The 19712-nt window shown below is 33.8% G+C and overlaps 1 protein-coding gene across 6 annotated transcripts; it reads left to right on the forward strand.

The window, feature by feature from the left end:
• Positions 1 to 848: 848 nt before the first annotated feature.
• On the forward strand, positions 849 to 18482 carry LOC108343061 (protein RRC1). Of its 6 annotated transcripts, none has more exons than XM_017581107.2 (19): positions 849 to 994; positions 1171 to 1277; positions 1741 to 1827; positions 1916 to 2051; positions 2235 to 2280; positions 10953 to 11013; positions 11105 to 11257; positions 11347 to 11466; positions 11554 to 11719; positions 11837 to 11949; positions 12838 to 12909; positions 13737 to 13958; positions 14115 to 14173; positions 14336 to 14420; positions 14528 to 14665; positions 15341 to 15565; positions 15652 to 16454; positions 16725 to 16891; positions 17749 to 18482. In XM_017581107.2, exons 3-19 carry the CDS (start codon positions 1753 to 1755, stop codon positions 18027 to 18029), a joined length of 2922 nt encoding a protein of 973 aa, XP_017436596.1. In that variant the 5' UTR covers positions 849 to 994; positions 1171 to 1277; positions 1741 to 1752; the 3' UTR covers positions 18030 to 18482. The 6 variants fall into 6 exon arrangements, with proteins under 6 accessions (XP_017436596.1, XP_017436613.1, XP_017436604.1 ...); XM_017581124.2 differs by having other exon boundaries at positions 16725 to 16885; XM_017581115.2 differs by having other exon boundaries at positions 11350 to 11466.
• The last annotated feature ends 1230 nt before the right edge of the window (positions 18483 to 19712 follow it).

The following is a 19712-nucleotide window of genomic DNA, read 5'->3' on the forward strand; positions in this document are numbered from 1 at the left end:
TCAAACATGAATCAATTTCAATTTTGTATCAAAGTTAAGTTTAGGGATTAAAAACATATTTAACGATAATTTTTGTCATAAATTTGATATAGTTTCCATTTATTCTTTTATTTTAATTTTTGGTTATAATAAATTTTCATATAATCACAAATTATTATCGATGAACTTTGTGTGAGATGTAAAAATTATAATTATGTGTAAGAGAACCTTATATTATAATTAATCTGGCTGTTCCTTTTTTTTAAAGAATATGTTTTATAAAGACTAGGTACAATGAATCATGTCATTTATAAATCACTCGTGTTTTGTTGAAATATTCATTAATGTATTGCTTCTTTTACCTTTAATACTTTCTATATTCTATTGCTTAAAACACTATTCTTTCTGATTCCTTTCTTTTATATTCTTCCATTTATATATATATATATATATATATATATATATATATATATATATATATATAATCATATAAATGATAAATAGCATGATAATTGTAAGAAATATAAAATATTAACTTATAAATGGTAAACATTTTATTGTACCAAATATTATTATTAAGAACTCACAAAATTTTAAATTAATTAAGAAAATTAGACACTAATTGTGAGATGTGTCAAATAGTCACTACATTACATTTCATTAACAAAAAAATAAAAAAAGTTATAGAAAATAGATAATTAAAAATCTTCAAAATCTAATTTTTAAAACATACCGGAGACTAAACCAACCTAGTCTGTAAACATGGTTTGCTCTAATATACAAATATATTGATTTATTTTGATAAAAGATAATGAATTCTATTTAAATTAAAAAACATAGAATAATTGTAAAAATATAATAATGCAATCCCTTAGTTTTGTTATTTGGGTGAGTTAATCGGAAAAGAAAACAATACACCAATACCCTTCCCTGTCGCGTGCCCTTGTATCACTGTTACTGCGCCTCGTTTCGTTTCTACTAGCGACTCCGTGGAAGGAGTGAAAACCAAAGCCAGGTAAGTTGTGCTGAGTTCAGGTTCCGCTTTTTCTTTCCCCTCGCTATTTTTCTATTTTATGCTTCTCTCGTAATCAAGCCCCAAAAGCGGGTTTCCAATTCGATTACCTTGTTTTGTTTTTCTGTGTTTATAATCATAATTATTTGATACTATGAGGTGATGTATTTGCCCTTCAGTGAAGTCACTATTTCTGATTCTGCTCAATTGGGATTGGGAGGAAGGACTCGCATTATCTGACCGTGGATTTCCTCTTTTAGCTTCTCCTCACTCTCTTTTTGGGAAGGTAGCTTCGATTTCCTCTACACTTTGATGTTTCGTGTTATTTCAATTTTTTTGAGGCAGAGTTTAGTGTGGTAATGTTGTCGTTAGGTTATGTTAGATTAGAGTGAGAGTCTATTGGGTTATTACTGTTAATTTTGGTGGTTGAGTTGAGAAGTTGGGCTCTGCATTTTCCAATTATTTTCCATTTGTGATTATTTTGTTTCTTGGGTTTTGAGGATAGCGTGAATTCGATAGGTTAGAGTACAGTTTGATGGGGATTTGTATTTGATATGTTTTCTCTGCGTTCTGTGATTTTGTTTTTAATTTTATTTTGGAGGACTGGATGTGAAGTTGAACTTGAAACTTGAGATTGCTTTTGAGAATGAGAAATGGTGGAGCAAAGAGTTTAGGATCGTTTCAAGATGTGTAATTTCTGGGTGAATGTCTTACTTGAGGATATGAAGTATTTTTATTGTTTTTGGCAGTCTGATGCAAGGATGAGTTCATTCTCCATCACACGGAAAAAAACGCCATTCCAGAAGCATAGAGAAGAAGAGGAGGCAAAGAAGAAGGTAGGGTTGATATGCCCAAGTTAGTTAGTTCTTCGTTGAATTCGGTAAAATTCTTATTTTTTATTATGTTGGAATTTTTCTCATGCAGAGAGCCGAGGATGAGACTGCTCGCTTGTATGCTGAGTTTGTAGAGTCATTTCAAGGAGACACTACTCCGGGGTCAAAAACTTTTGTTCGAGGAGGAACAATTAATCCCAATGATAGATTTAAAGATGATTCTGAGGGTTAGTATGACTCATGAATTCTGTATTTCTTGCTCCTCTTTGTTTATATTCCTTTTGCCTCAGCTCTTAGAAGTCATGTTCCTGTATGCTTTTTATGTTATGGATATACATAGTTTTTGCTATTATTTTGTATAACAATGTTAATAAAAGTATGGACCTTTTTTATTCCTTCGCGGATGACAGGTGAAAAGTCCAAAGATGGGGTATCTGTTCCAAAGAAGGGAAGTAGGTAAATAAATGCTTTTGATTGACCAAGTTTCTGTGCTCTTTAATTAGGCATCAATAAGTAGGGAAAATACATGTTATTAAGGTATAGCTTTATTTAGGTTGTACTTATAGCCATAACGAATTGAATATTGTAATTTTGTTATTATGATGCATGTTTTTGTGACATTTAATGATTTGATCACATGATTAACATTTGCGGGTGGGGGTTGTATAATTCTGGTATTTCAGGATGAGCTACAGTATTTCCAACTCACCTAATTTTGGCTTGTTCTGTTTGCATAGCAGAAGAACTTGTTTGAATAAATAACTCAAGATCCTTGATTCTTATGCTTTGAATGTCATCTCATTTTATAAATCTAAAACAAGAGCTACTTCTCAATCTAATAATATAAAAATCAGAAGTTGTCTGTGCAAACTGAGAAGTATATAATATAACTATTCTGTGCTTATAGAGACATTTTTAATTGCTCAATTAAATTCTGTGTAATTTTAGTGAATGTATTTTTAATTGTTTAAAGCAAACCTGCCTAAGAATATCCCAGTCAAGTTATAATAAATCGGTATTCTTGCATTGCATCCTTCATGGACATCTGATGAAAATTGGAAATAATATTATAGTATTAGTATATAAATCAGTATGCATGAAAACTATGCAAGTAACTTTCTTGTAATTTGTTAAGAAACTTTTGAGTTATGAATACTTAGTCACACAGTGAAATGGTTGATCTTATGTGCAGTTTCGTTTCAATTTCCTTGCAATTCTGAGTTGTTTTGTAGTCTTTTTTTTTTTAAATAGCTAAAACATATGCTACTTATGATTTTGTATTTGTACATTCATGTGTAAAGCTGTTGATGTGAGATACTTGAAGGGTACCCTGTATTACTGTTTGACAGTGCCCTTTAGTTTGGTTTATTCCTTTGGTGCCTTGGGTGCACCTTTCTGGTTTTGGTGAGGTGTGCCTTTAGCACCTTACCGATAAAATTAAAGACACTTCAAACCTAGTTGCTAATGGTGATTAATGGAGCAAAATAACATTGAGATATTTTTCTTTTCTGCAATGTCTATTTGTATTAGAGTTTCACTATTAACATTATGCGGAAAATATATTGGTCTTTCCTGGCTGGTCATAATGTAGGAAATTAGAGAGAGAAGTGTGTGGATGTATACACATCATGAAACTTTTTAAGAATATAGTCAACTGGGATTTTTTTTTTGCTTACATGACTGAGTGGACCTTCAATTGACATTGGTGATTGTGTTATTAGTGTTAAACATTGACTAGAGATAAGGTCAAATTATAGTATATAAGTGGGGAAAATCTCATCTTACAAGTTGGTTTGTTGGGATTGAGTTAGACTTAAAGTTCACTTTCTAAGATGGTATAGAAACCTATCCTATTGAGATATTTTGGTCTATTTGGGCCACTTACTATTTGGCAGCTATCAAACCACCCCCAAATATCTAATCCTATACTTGAGATGTCTAGTCTTCGGTGTGGGACAATGTTTGTGTGTTGGAGATTTCATATTGACTAAAGATAAAGCTAAATTATAGTAGAGAAGTAGGTGCAAATCTTGCCTTACAAGCAAATTTTGTAGGGTCGAGTTAGGTTTAAAGTTTACTTTCTAAGAGTTAGGGACATGTCTTTTTAGCTAGAGTGGTAGACAATTATATTTTCTACACCATCTTAGAGAATGAAATATTCTTTAATTTTCTCCACATGTATTGTGTCTTCAGGGTGTATTTAAGAGCTTGGTTCTACCCCCTTCATGGATAGCTTATAAGAGAAGGTTCCCAAGTGCTTGAATTCTTATCAAAATGCTATAGAACTTTAAGGGTTTAGGGTTTGCGATGAATAGGGTGAGCAATACCCTATCACTATGTTCTTCTCTAGTAATCTCCACATCGTCAAATGTGTTGCCAAATATTGTTGCATGTGCCACTATCATTATTACCCTTATGTGGCGACCCTTTTCTAGTACATTGAGTTCAGACGCATTCTCTTTTTCAATGTTAGGTGCTTTTTTTATGACACTTCTTGACTGACCACCCTTCCTTGATCCTTGTTTGTCTCTAGTGAGCCTACCAAGCCCTTGTTTTCTCATGGCCTCATCTAGAACCCCTTTGGAGTTTGCTTCAACTATGACATTGACAAACATCTCTCTAATCCTATGAGAAAAATAAATTATAATAGATTTACCAATTACAATACTGTGCAATCATTGTCCAACTATAGTTCCAAGGTCAAGGTTGGGTCGACCACTTAGGCTATGAATCTTCTTGTCAAGGATCGAGCTAGTTGGTACAGTGTTGTTGCCTCTTTGTGCAACGTTTGTAGGTTATCTCTTGCTCCTAACATTCAACCTCTCTGACTGTTATAGGTTTGGGGCAAAGCCCAAAAGGTCTACTCCAATGATGTCCACTGTCTCTAGCATTGTGACCTCTAATCTATCAACCAAGCTTGAGAATATGGATACACAAACGTATCTTGGTTAGCTCAATCATTTGATTGCTGATTATAACAATATGATGGCTTTCAATACTGACCCTCAGTTGAAGAGTTTATGAACAAATTATCTAGAGATATTTTCTATTATAAGTAAGAATGTTGGGCAAAACTTGGAATAATATCTTTTGAATATCTATAAGATGTTTTGAACTTATTTCAAAAGTTGTATGTAATAGCTTATCTACAATTACTTACACTGGGACTTTTTATATAACCCAACTATGATTTCGGTATTTCACAATACTAAGCTTAACATATTTATTTATTTTCGTTATGGCCTTCATATTGATTTTGTTTTATCTTTTTCTGTTCCTTCTTGTGCTCTTCATATTGATTTCTGAACGCTCTCACCTTGTATTTTGACTTTCATTATCTTTCTATTGCTTGAAGCAATCTCCATTTCCTTAGTTTGGTGCTTTAGCACACTACCTTAGTCTAGTTTGGTATAAGTTATTCAAGGGTGATCACTTAGTTTTTTTCCCTTTACTCTCCGTTTGGCTTGTGTATGTATTTGGTGGTGCATGGTGTTGACATTGTCATTACTGGTGATGAACTTGATGAATGGCTCAATGCTTACGTTCACATTCAGTTTCAAATGAAAGATTTGGATACACTCAAATATGTTTTAGGGATTGGTATTGCTCAATCTACCTCTAACATTGTCATTTCCCAGAGGAAATATGCTCTGGATATTCTCATCCTGGTGTCATTTCTATGGAGCCCCTCACTAAAGTAGTCATATTAAACATGTAAATGTAAAGATTATTTTAGTGTTGTCCCTTGTAGTAGGAAACCATGTTTCCAATACTCATTTCATGGTGTAGGGAAGGCTTGCAGCCTTGTAATCAATAGCCAAAAATGTTTCTGACGGATGCTTCTGAAAAAGAGAGAACAAAGGATTTAAGGGATAATCTCTATTCCATATTGGCTCATATTTCAGATGTATGATGAGCTCTAAGGGTGAGTTGGGAGTTATATTGTTGCAAGAACGTAGGGTTTGTTTCTTTAGTAATTTGGTGTATAAGATCAATGCTCTAGTGGGTAAAATGGCTATGACATTTTCCTTTGGAACCTCGTTCTCCTAGTTCATTACCCTTCTGGGATGTTTTCATGCAAATTGTTTTTTCCTATTCTTACTCATTCCTTGAATAAGGCTAATTTAATGAAAAATTCCTTTTGGGGTCTAAAGCTCCCTCTAACATCACATCATTTATTTAGACCGTGGCTTTATATAATCAATACCAATGAAATATTTGCAGGTTACTAGGATACCTATGGTGTCTAAGCAGTTCCATATTTTTTGCTGCATGCTTTATCTTTTGAGTTCCTTATTTGTCCTTTTTGATAAATGTGTTGCCTACCGCTTTTTGATCACAAGCTAATGGTGTCTTTGGTACAAGTCACGATGCAATTTTTTTGTGTGGTGATGTGCAACTAATGCTATTTGTTGATGCCTTTAGTTGGAGCCAGGCTAGTTAAATTGCGTGTACATTGGAAGGTTAGGGAACGTGTCAATCGAATAATCATAAAATGCAATTGAGATCCTACCTAAACTACAAAATTGTATTTAAATATATGCATATGCATAAAAAATAGCATAAATCTTGCAAATTACCTTATAGTAACTACTAACACAATCACAAAGATAAAGTGACAAGTTAACAATTCCAAATATAGAAGACATAGATTATTTGACAAGATATAGAACCAAATATGTTGGAGACATCCAGAACAGTGAGAGCATCGCATACCAAAATAACAAAAGAGAGTGAGAAGTGGAGAAACACATAGCACGGTAGTAACAATTAAACAAGCACACCGCCAAAACAGAAGAAAAAAACCATTTTGAACTCTAAAATAAGCAAATAATTTGAATTAAGAAACTTGAATGTAGAAGACACGAATTACAAGAGCAGGGAAAGAAAACAGGACACAAGTGAACATGAATAAGTGGGGCTCTATTGTTGACGTGTAATGGGCTTCAGAAAATAAGGGTTGTTGTTTCTCTCTATACTTTGTAAAGTGGGTTATTAGCTGCACGGCGTGATTGGTAAATCTAGCCAATCCTACTGGTCAGACCCTGTGATCTTGTGATTCCGCTAAAATGAGTCACACATAAAGATCAATATTGTTCATGATGGTGGCATAAATCATACAATTCTATGATTTTACGAGTAATATTGATTTTAACTACCGTGATTGGATGAAGTGCAGATTTCCTGTTAGATCTGCACGACACATTTTATTCGGGATAGGATTATGCACTTTTCTTTGTTTCAGTACAAGCTACTGCTTTTTTATGGTTCCTGACATCATTTGGGCAGTTTTGCTCCATTGATTTTTCTGTGTATCTTTGTTGTTTTGTTTCTTCAGCTTATGTTAATGAGAATTCTCTTTCTCATGATTCTCATGTTCATTTCCTCTTCATCTTAATGGGTTTATTCTTTTACCAAAAACTGAATACGTATACATTTGTATCGAGAAGTTTTATTTTAGTTGAAAACCTTTTTAGATGTAAACGATGCGTGATGAGACTTTTCAATTAGCATTTGAGTGGTAGGGGTTTTTTTAAGTGGCAACTCAGTACACACTGTTGGAGATAGAATTTGATTGTTATAGATATGATTTGATTACATTTGGGATTATGATACGATTTGATAGGGAAATATCTTACCAATTTTTTCTCATCATCAAGTATTGATTTGGTTCTTTATTACTATATTTCTTGATTATAAATAGGAATACTCGTTTGTACAAAACATGCAAAATTCATTATATTCCTTTTTGAATTCTCTCTTCTCAACGTGGTACTAAATTGTTATCATCCTCCATGGCCCTTTTTGTCATTTATCCTTTCAACATGGTGTCAAAACTCTAATGAGAAGGGAGGTCAAATTCATGCTTTCCTATTGTGGCCACTACTTATGACTGGGCATGCCAATACACTGTTCCCCATTGCTTTCATAGTTTATCGCCTACCGTTATTATCATAGTTTATTGCCTGCTTCATTATTCACCATCACTGACATTTTCTGGCGAGTCCTGTTTACCGCCAGCTTTCTTTGGTGAATACTGTTTGTTGTCAATATATTTTTGGTAAATAGTATTTACGTTGAATTATTTTTCGGGAAGTACTACTTACGACCAACATTTTCTCAGTGTATATGGTTTACTGCCAAGGTTTATCAGGTGAATACTGTTTACAAACATTTTACTGACAAGTACAGTTTACCACTGATATCTTTTTCGGTGAGTTCTATTTACTGTCCATGTTTTTCAAGCGAATTTTGTGTACTGCTGACATTTTTTGTGTCCTCCAACCTTTTTTAACGAGCTTCTCTCATGTGATACCTATTATCCACCTTATGGGGGCTAGTTAAAGATATGATTTGAAAGAAGGTAGCATATTGAGGATTGACTGTTGTTGGAGATATGAGTTGATTATGTTAGAGATATGATTTGATTACATCATATAAGGATATATGTTATGATACTAGGGAATTATCTATTTCCCATTATTAGATATTGATTTTTTTCATTATTTGTTTGAAGTCTAACATTGACTAGATATAAAGTCAATTTACAATATATAAGTGAGTGAAAATCTCACCTTACAAGTGATTTTGTGGTGTTGAGTTAGACTTAAAGTCCACTACTTAACATGGTATCAGAGCCATGAGTTAGAGCTTATTTTATCGAAATTTGATACTTGTTGGATCTATTGTTCCACCAGCTATTGAACCGCTATCGAATCACTTATTAATGTCTAGTCCCAACCACTTATTAATGTCTAGTCCCATGCTCGAGATGTATATGTCTCTGCACTAGGAAAATGTTGGAAGTTGCACATCAACTAGAAATAAAATCAATTTACAATATATAAGTGGGGGTAAACCTTATCTTACAAGTTGATTTTGTGGAGTTGAGTTAGGTTTAAAATTCGCTACTTAACATTATTATAAATAAGAATATTCATTTGTTTACTCAAACACATGAAATTCATTATATTCATTCTCAGTTTCTCTCTTCTAAACATGGAACCAAAGTGGTACCAACCTCGGTGACCTATTTTTTCTCTAATTCTTTTAACATGGTATTAGAGCCTAATGAGAAGGGAACTTAAATCTGTGTTTTCCATATGGGCCCACTGCTCACAGGAGTAAATATTTTTCTGGTTTTTATATTTTTTGTTTGTTGTCGCTGTCACAATTCACCTCTTGTGTCATTGTTCACCATGCGGCAACTTTTTGACGAGCCTTTTCCAGAATGTTACTGCTTATAGCCTGTGGTTTTTCAGCAACTACTACTTATGACTGATGTTTTGTGACAGATATTGTTTTCCACCAATTTTTTTCTTGTGAGTTTTTTTTTGAGCCTTTTTCAGCTGACATTTTTAATTGCTGATGTTTTTTGGGTGAATTTTTTTTCTTTAAACAAGATTTTTCTGGCCAAAAACCGTCACTGGCATTGCCTTGTTGTGCGATGACTATGTTTGCTGTCCAGTAGCCGTTGTGCCTTTTAAGCACTTTTGCATCCCTATGACGTGTACTTTCAGTGTTTATTGCTTTTCAAAAGTGTTGTACTTTCAGTGTTTATTTCTTTTCAAAAGTGTTGGGTCTTTTGAGGCGGGATTTGTAAGAGAGAATCAACAACAATGAGACTTCAGGCAAACCGATATAAGGGATTCACACAACCTCCAATCTAAAAATCTTATATGTTGCTCAACTTTTTCATTTCTTTCCAATGTGAGACTGAAACTCACACTTGGATTCTTAAACTCTTTGGTAATCCTCATTATCTTTTGACCTTTTTTAACAAGCTTGACTATATGTGATTCATGTGTTCCAACCTGAGAAAGAGTGTTGAAGATATGATTTGAAGGATTTAACATATTGAAGATTGATTGTCACTTTGACAGAGAGAAAGTCATGTTTTTTGGAAAATATCCACTAGCTTTGTCATTATTTACTTTGTCAGCTGGTTTGCATGTTTACTAAGTCTCTCGAGGTCTTGTGTTGAGGTTTTACAAGCTTGTCTTGTATGATGCATATGCTCTAGTGAGAGGGGGAGTGTTAGACGTATGAGTTGATTACGTTAGAGATATGATTTGATTACATTAAATAGATAGATATAATATGTTTTCATAGGGAAATATTTGATATTTCCTGTTATTAGATACTGTTTTTGTTCATTATTATTCTATGTCTTCTTCATTATAAATAAGAATACTCATGTGGACCCAACAAGAAATTCATTGTATTGCTTCAACATGGTATTAGAGCAATGCCATCCTCCGAGACTTATTTTGTATCTAATCCTTTCAATGGTTGTCACTTTGACAAAGAGAATGTCATGTCCAGGAAATGTCTACTATTTTTATCATTATTTACTTTGTTAGCTTCAACAGCCAACTGATTGACATGGTTACCAAGTCTCTCAATGGGTCTTGTATTGATGACATATGTAAAAAGCTTGTCTCGTATGATACATTTGCTCTAATTTGAGGGGAATGTTAGTATGATATTATTTGATAGGGAAATATCTTGCTAAATATTTCCCATGATTAAATATTTATTTTGGTAATTGTTGAGTTTCTTCATTATAAATAAGAATACTCCTGCACGTTTACAAAACACGAAATTCATTTTATTCCTTCTAGGTTTCTCTTTTATCAACATGGTACCAGAGCAGTACCAACCTACATGACTTGTTTTGTCACTAACCTTTCAACACACTCCATTCCAGAATAATTAAATGAGTTGTTCTGACAACTCAAAATTTATTAAACCTAAAGACATTAGAAAATATGTATCCATTTTCAGTTTTAGTGACATCAGGTTCCATGAAAGCAATCAGTTAGTTAAGAAAAACTTGGAATCTCTCGTCTTGCTGCCTCATAATTGGCAATTGGTTCCTCTACTTGTTTGATGGGTGTTGAGGGAAATTTATTCAAATTTACAGTTTAGATTTTGTTGACACTTAGAGTGTAATGAAAGATTTTTGCTGGATTATCCAGTGGTTATCCCTGAAGTTTAGTTAGGTGATATTACCCCTATCGACTGTTTTGAAAATGATGAGTCAGATAATTCTAAATATTTTTATTTAGTTCAAATGTGTACTTAGTCAATTAAGATGGAAGTTTATCATTTATTTTTATTTGCAGGTATGTACCATCTTTTATTCCACCTCCAATGGCAACCAAGGGGAAAGAATCTGAAAGGAAAGTCTGTATCTTAATTGATGCTTTGACCTCTAGTTTTTTGCTTTCCAGTTCTGATGTATCCAGATATAATGCTTGTTTGCTGAAATTTGTAGAAAGAGGAGGAAAAGCCAAAGGAGAAAGAGAAAGGGAAGTCAAGAAATATTGATCATTTTATGGAGGAGCTAAAGCATGAGCAAGAGATGAGGGAGAGGCGAAATCAAGAACGTGAGCATTGGCGTGACGGTCGTCATGCAGAACATTCTGCTGTGAGTGATGCTGTTAAGCTGTTGTACTTATAGTTTTCTCACATTCACTAAATTTTAGGCCGTTGTACTTATAGTTTTTCCTCTTAAAGCAGCCCAGTCGCTTTGATGAGCTGCCTGATGACTTTGACCCTAGTGGAAAACTTCCAGGATCATTTGATGATGGTGATCCTCAGACTACAAATCTTTATGTTGGAAATCTCTCACCCAAGGTTTGGGGTCCCCTCAATAACTGGCCTTTGTTTTTCTTTGAGAATTAAGTACCTGTTAGTCTTATCTTAGCAGTTTAATGATTGTAGGTTGATGAAAATTTTCTTCTCCGTACTTTTGGAAGATTTGGACCTATTGCTAGTGTGAAGATTATGTGGCCAAGGACAGAGGAGGAGCGAAGGCGGCAAAGGAACTGTGGCTTTGTAGCTTTCATGAACAGGGCCGATGGACAGGCAGCAAAAGACGAGATGCAAGGTCTGGTACATTTGTCAGAAATCAGAACACAAACTCTTTTAGCATAGCATGTATATTAATTGAGTTTATGCTTCAGAAAATATGTTAATGCATGACGTAGTATGAATGTTTGTGCAGGAGTTGTGGTTTATGAATATGAATTGAAAATTGGATGGGGAAGGTCTGTTGCCCTACCATCGCAAGCACTACCTGCACCTCCACCAGGGCATATGGCTATTAGGAGTAAGGAGGTATTACTGTTAACTTGTTGAAAAACAGAAGAGTTAGGGTCTGTTATCTATATTTGGAAACTATTTTCAAAAACTAATAAAAAATATTGTTTTATGAGAATAGTTTTTGTAACAGTTTTGGAAGTTAGCTATTTTCTATCATTTGCTATCTTCTTAGTGTTGTGACATCTCCCCCTACTCCTCCATATAGAGTAGTTTATGAAATTTATTTTATAGGGTAGTTTTTAAAAACTGAAGACTCCACAAACCCTACTATAAAGAATTTCTTAGAACAATTACCATTTTCAAGTGGTTATAAGAGAATATAAACAAATGTCAACTTCATTAATTTTTTTCTGTTTTGACAGCTGTCTGTTAGGCTGTTATAAACTGACACTGCTGTAACCTCATGGTTATATCATTCTACGAGGATGTTTATTTATAATTCTTGTACAATGAAAGCTTAGCATCATTGTAATCTTTCAATATCAGTAATGCAATAATATAGTTTCCTCTTCTTGTGTCTATCTCTTCTCTGTTTGTTCAATATTATTTAATTTAAAATAAGCAACCACTTCCAAGGGTTTATTTGTTTTTGTCATCATCATTACTACTCCAATTGTCCAATAATTCCTAATCTAGATCACTCCTCCTTCATCTGTGTGTCCTTCTCACTCAAAAATAAAATTAAAAATCTCAAGCCAAATGAACTTGCCATGCTATCTGCTCTGTTTTCTAGCACCTAAATGAGATGATGAAATATTATGAAGGATAAATATCTCGATGATTTATTTCGACTTTAACATATTAAAATGTCAAGACTATCTTGGGAATTCAAGTTTCCTATTGACTGTCCAGACTGCTCTTCTCGTTGGATATACAACATGTTTTACTTGTTTTTATTTGCAGGGTAGTACTGTGATATTGTCTGGTCCTTCAGGTCCACCATTAACATCCGTGCCTAATCAGAATTCTGAGCTGGTAAGTTCTCAGTTTTATATTGTCTTAAATTCTTTATATTTGTCACATATTGTACTGTCATGCAGTGATTCCAGCAGAAATCATTATCGAAATTGTAATTGAATGTGAAACACTAATTTAATGCATCTACTTTTTTGGAAACTGTAGTATTGTAAGATAACAGTTCTCTGACTCCTGGGTGAAACACTTATTTGCTGTTATTCAATTGATCTCTTACAATAAATTTCATCTTCTCTAGTTCTGTCTACAAACTTAACAGAAACATGGATGTATATCTTTCTGTTTATCATATAAAGTATCATTTGTTTTTTGTGTCTCTGTGGATAAATATTCTTAGTACCACGCAGCAGGAACCAAGTTTCCAAGACACGAACCACCAAAAAACTTTGGTGTTGCACAGTCTTGGGTATTTTTTTTGTATATGGTTGGTTAGAAATGCTAAAAATTTCTCTGGCCGGTAGTCTTGAGTTCATTTGGGATAGAGTAGCATTTTAATCCTTTTAGCTTCTTTATAGTGTTCCAATTTAGGGGTTTTGTTCTATCTTTAATGTGACTAACTGTGTTGCGTGGTTTTTTATCTTTATTTTGCTGTCTTTTATCCTTTTTTGCTTTATTTTGTTGTCTTTTTCTCCTCTAGTATTTTTTTCCCTCAACTTTTTCATGTTTCTAAATATTTCTTTTTCTTCTGTCTAAAAACAGATGGTAGTAATATATATACATATAAAAGATACAAGCACACTAGGTGTAGAGTTACTTATTGGTTCACATCCTAATGTTTTTGATGTAATGGTTCTTGATCCTAATATTCCTGCTATAATTGATTGTAGGTTCTGACTCCTAATGTTCCTGATATAATGGTTACACCTCCTGAGGATGAACATTTAAGGCATGTAATTGATACAATGGCTTTGTATGTCCTGGATGGAGGATGTGCTTTTGAACAGGCTATCATGGAGAGGGGTCGTGGCAATCCTCTTTTCAACTTCTTGTTTGTCCTAGGCTCAAAGGAACATACCTACTACGTTTGGAGACTCTACTCATTTGCCCAGGTACAACAATTTCGTTTGTGATGGTGGAATTTTCCTTTTTGGGAATGTTTTGACTAAACAATTGAAGAATCCATAAAAGAAAAAAGTTTCTTTGACGTAATAGTGATGTAATGTTTTGGAGGGTGACATATTATGTGTTGCTTGCCTGTAATGCAGGGTGATACCCTTCAAAGATGGAGGACCGAACCTTTTATCATGATAACGGGTAGCGGAAGGTACTCTATTTATTATTTTTCCCTTGTATTATGTTTTTGATTACTGTAACAAATTAGAAAAGAAAGACTGGTGGGTTGTTTTGTTTGCCGATGTTGGGAATGGATTGAATGGGTCATTAGTAATAAAGTGTAACCTAGACAAAGATAATTTTCTTTTTTCAGATGGATTCCTCCCTCATTACCAACGTCAAAAAGTCCAGAACATGAAAAGGAGTCTGGTTCCACACATGCTGGAGGAAGAAGCAGGGTACTTTCATTGTTGTATTTTATATTAGGTTGAATGTAATTTCTCAACAACACTCTCTCCTGATCTACACACATTATAACTTTCTGTGTTTTGATTGAATTTTCTAGCGTGTTGAGCCAGAAAGAACACTGACTGATGCACAGAGGGATGAATTTGAGGATATGCTGCGTGCTTTAACTCTAGAGAGGAGCCAAATAAAAGAGGCTATGGGGTTTTCTTTAGATAATGCTGATGCAGCTGGGGAGGTAGAACTGTTTTTCTGCTCATTGGCTATTGAAATACCCTCAATATAATTGAAATTGCTGGTTTAAAGTCAGTAAATTTTTCTTCAGCTAATCCATTTTAGCCCACTTGCTTACTCAATCCATTTATGGCATTTATTATTCCTTTTTAGTAAATCTAACTCTCTTTCAAATCTTCGCACTGGGCTTACAACCTTATGCAGAGGGAACTTTGACCTGGGCTATCTCATCTCTAAATAATCAATCCATTCACAACTTTATACCATAACAAAAGATACTAATTTATCTTGAATTGATCTCTGCTCATTTTTTATCAGGAAAGTATTTATTTATAAGTAACCAAGCACTGTTACCAAAAACCCATAGTTGACATGGTTCTGGCTGTAGAATTCCTGAAAAGCTATATGAATATAGTATTTTTACTAAAATGTACTCAGCCTATGCTACAATAAACACACGTGTCCCTTTCAGTTAGCATAAGATTGGAATGTATGTACTATTTACCATAAAAATTAAGTTAAAATGATGAGTAAAACAAATTAACTGATTTCATAGACAGAAAAGATGCAGAATTGTCTATTGTTATCACTCTCTTGCTATCATTTACTATTCAATTATCCTTTCATTTTATATAATTGGGATAATGCTTCCTTGATGATTTTTAAATCTTAACTGCAGATAGTTGAAGTCTTGACTGAATCCTTGACACTTAAAGAAACCCCCATTCCTACTAAAATTGCAAGGCTTATGCTTGTCTCTGATATTCTTCATAATAGTAGTGCTCCTGTAAGAAATGCATCAGCATATCGCACCAAGTTTGAAGCAACATTACCGGACATAATGGAGAGTTTTAATGACTTGTACCGTAGCATAATGGGGCGTATTACTGCTGAAGCCCTAAAGGTAGACTGAACAATAGTAGATAGCTGTGATATAATTTTAGTTTTCTTTCTTTTTCTGGTCGGTGATCTTTGTCTGAAATGTTCCAGGAACGTGTGCTGAAAGTTTTGCAAGTTTGGGCAGACTGGTTTCTATTTTCAGATTCTTATGTGAATGGCTTAAGAGCTACTTTTCTTCGACCTGGGAACTCTGGTGTAATTCCATTCCATTCTATATGTGGCGATGCACCTGAGATTGAACAGAAGACCACTTCTGAAGATATAGTTGTTGGTGGCAAGACCAACCAAGATGCGGCATTGGCAATGGGTCGAGGGGCTGCAATGAAGGAGCTAATGAGTCTTCCTATTGCTGAGCTGGAAAGAAGATGCCGACACAATGGATTGTCACTTGTTGGTGGTAGAGAAATGATGGTTGCACGGTTGTTAAGTCTTGAAGAGGCAGAAAAGCAGAGAGGTTATGAACTAGATGATGAACTGAAATATGCCCACAACCAAGTGAGTTCTGGGAAGTATTCAAGTAATCGGCAAGAAACAAGTGCAGAGCCTGAACCAGTAGGACTTTCTTCATGGAACCACTATGGAGATGAAGATTTGCCGTCACAGAGCAGAAGTTCTGTATCTTTAGCTTCTACACTTCCTATTCAACAACCTGAACTTAAGGCATTCACAAAAAAGGAAAAGAGTGATCCAGTTCTTCCAGCCTCAAAATGGGCTCGGGAGGATGATGAGAGTGACGATGAACAAAGGAGAGGTGGAAAAAATCTCGGCTTAAGTTACTCATCTTCTGGTAGTGATAATGTGGATGATGGTCTTATTAAAGCTGATGAATCAGAGTCTGCAGCTGGTACAAGTTTTCCAGCTCATGCTGACAGTGGAATGAATGAAGAGCAGAGGTTGTAATATATTTTGCCTTAATTTCTCACTTTCATTCTTTAAGTAAGATTGCCTATGGAACTGAAGACCGATAATGTCTTTTTTGTTCAGCTTGCATTTACTGACATTTGACTGTTCTATCTGTGTTTTCTTTTATATTTGATCGTGGTTATAATTTTCTATCCCCAAAAGCTATTCAAAATCATTATCGTTTTTTGGGATGGGGAGTGTACAACCTGTACAAGGTTTTTATATTATATATGTCTGCTTATGGAGCTTACCATGGACAGGCAAAAGCTAAGACGCTTGGAGGTTGCTTTAATTGAATACCGTGAATCTCTTGAAGAAAGGGGAATTAAAAATTTGGAGGAAATTGACAAGAAAGTGGAGTCACATCGAAAACGGCTGCAAGCAGAATATGGATTATCAGATTCTGGTGAAGATGGTAAAAGTAATAGTAAGTTCTTTCTATTTGTCTTTTTCTTTTGAATGTTGTACAGAAGGAATTGAATTTTCATTTGAATGACTTGCACATTGGTTTAGATGAATTATTGCATTGTAATTACTCAACAATTGTCTCGAAAATTCAATAATTTGACAGTCATCTGCTCAAGTATGAATCACATTCTGCAATGACGCTAAGTTTTAAGTTTGGATTTTTATTTATTGGCTACTGAACCTCAGTGATGGTAACCTAACTGTAGTTGCATGTGATCCTATTTGAGATGGTACTTTTTGAGTGGCTTTATGAGGGATTTGTTCTTAGAGTATGATTTGATAACAATTATTCAATTTATGGTGTCTATCATTTTCTTTTTCTTCTGGGCCATTGAATAAAATTTTCATGTTATGTTTCAGAAAGTGTTAATTAATAATAAAGCAGGATAGTAAATTATACAATGAAGTCTATTTGCATTTTAAATGAGGACGATCGACCTGATCTGTTTTTATTACATTTAATGTCTTCGGTGCTACCTGGCATCATAGGCTCAGCTCCCTATTCCTGATCTCCACCCTATGAAAGAAAGAGAAAACAGAATTGTTAAGCAGATGTCTGGAATTTTTTGGTAGGAAACAAAAATGAAGAAATCAAATGCTTGGAGTAAAGTGCATAATGTATCTAGTCATAACCGTTGTCATATGCATGCTTTCATTCGTTTCAGTTTTTAATTCCTTCCTGTAACCCTTTCACCTTTCCCATGCATTCTACTAATTTCTTTAAATGTCATTAAAATGAGAAAAATCACATCTTTGTGTTATTCTCCTTGTTATTCTGCATCAAGCTTTCAAATGATGTAAAAATTTAAATCGCAGGAAGAACTACAGAGAAGAGGGATAGGCATGATGTCTCAAGGAAACGGCACCGAAGCCGAAGTCCAAGTGATAGTCCACAACCAAAATTATCTGGAAAAGACAAGGACAGGGAACATGATTTAGAAAGGGATCGAGACAGACAAAAGGAAAGAAGTTATGATTTTGATATTGAAAGAGGAAAGGACCGACACCGGGAAAAGAGTGGAAGCAGAGAGAGGGACGATCATGATAAGGATAGAAGCAGGGATAGGGACAGAGACAGAAGAAGACGGACCAAATAAGAACATTTCAGGTGTTTCAACACTGAGATATGTTACCTTACTGATTTGCAGATTGCAGTCTGGAGGACAGTTGGCTTTTTGTCATCGTAGGGGGATATATTGGCAATGTGATTAGTACCTGCAGGAAGATAGGGATGAAACGTCTGTCAGGAAATTGTTATCGTAGACAATCTGTTGAAGTGCCAAGTGGTAACTGGCTCTTGATACCCCCATATTTTTAACAATGTAATTTAAGACTTCAAATCTTTAATTTTGCCCGTGAATTGCTGCTGCACAATGCATATTAGATCAAGAGGGTTCTGTTTATACTAATTGAGAGTTAACTGGGAGATTCGGCTGATTATGTGTTTGTACTGCGTGTTGGGTAAGTTGTAGTTTTAAACATTACTGCGTAATGGCACATGTTAGTAACGTGGACGAAATTTGAATTTCCACAATTGTTATTTGATAAAATCAATAATTTTGTTTACACATTGAATGTTTTTGACGATTGTATAACATTTCTATAGCTAATTTATTTTTGTTTTGGTTCCGGTACCCAAGTGTGTAGCTTTTATTGAGCTACTTTTTCTTAGTGTAAAAACCAACAAAAAGGGGTCGGGATTGTGCTTTTAAAACTTTTGGTAAATATCACGTAGGAAAATACTGTATTGGAAAAACACTTTTATAAAACGAAATAGTAAAATGTGGGATGGAAAAGTTTTATATAGATTTGTGTAAATTTGGATTCTCTCTTTTGGTATTGTTATTTTTTGAGCTTTCAGAATATTGATTTATACTAATTTTTGATATTTTAATATATATTAATTTTTTAATATATTAAAATTAATGCATTTTGAAGATACAATAGAAAGATAAAACTAAAAATTAAAAAAGAAAGATATAAACTCTCGAGCAATTTTTTACAAAGAACTGATTTTAACTAATTTACCTGAAGACAATTATGTTTTAAGGGCTACCGTTTGTATAACCTGAATTCTGACAATGGGATCTTCAAGTTATAGTTTAAATATTTCTATAAATATTCTCCCAAGACTCTCTTCACACTATTGGACGAACAAACATTAAATATTCTCTAGTATAGATATTTGAATACTACAGAGGGTATGCAATTTTTTCTTAAGTTTGTTGTTAGTCCTCACACTTGATGCTTGGGAGAATCACAGCATGATAATCATGTTTCAGAAAATGATTATTGAACGTATGTAATAAGCTTTTTTTACTTTTATTGTTTATCTTTTTATATTTTTTTTATCTTAAAAAATATAGTAATTGTGGTGGTTTGTTGAAAGTGTAAGAAAAATGCTTTCAACATCTAAGAAAAACATTTAAGATTTTGTTAGGAAAGATAATTTGATTTGATAACATAAGAAAATTTGATTAAAGTGAAATATTTTAGGCTTAAACGAATATTATATGATGAGAAGAAATAAATAACAATTTAGGTTTAAAGTGTAATTTTTATTTAAGGGTTAAATATGTTTTTGATATCTAAACTATTATGCGATTTTAATTTCCGTTTCTCTCTAAAATTTTGATTTATTTTTATTCATTTTTCTAAAAAGTGTCATATTTAGTCATAAGTCACAAAGGACTAAATATGACACTTTTTAAAAGAAGATAGATAAAAATGGATTGAAGTTTTGGAGATGGACGAAAACTAAAATCGTATAATAGTTTAGG

This window comes from Vigna angularis, chromosome 1, assembly GCF_016808095.1.
Source record: "Vigna angularis cultivar LongXiaoDou No.4 chromosome 1, ASM1680809v1, whole genome shotgun sequence".
Taxonomy (NCBI): domain Eukaryota; kingdom Viridiplantae; phylum Streptophyta; class Magnoliopsida; order Fabales; family Fabaceae; genus Vigna; species Vigna angularis.

Coding starts and splice junctions, on each gene's coding strand:
- LOC108343061 (XM_017581107.2), top strand. CDS start 1,753: ATGAGTTCATTCTCCATCACACGGAAAAAAACGCCATTCCAGAAGCAT. Junction 11,950..12,837: donor TGGCTATTAGGAGTAAGGAG/GTATTACTGTTA, acceptor TTTTATTTGCAG/GGTAGTACTGTGATATTGTC. Junction 12,910..13,736: donor CTAATCAGAATTCTGAGCTG/GTAAGTTCTCAG, acceptor AATTGATTGTAG/GTTCTGACTCCTAATGTTCC.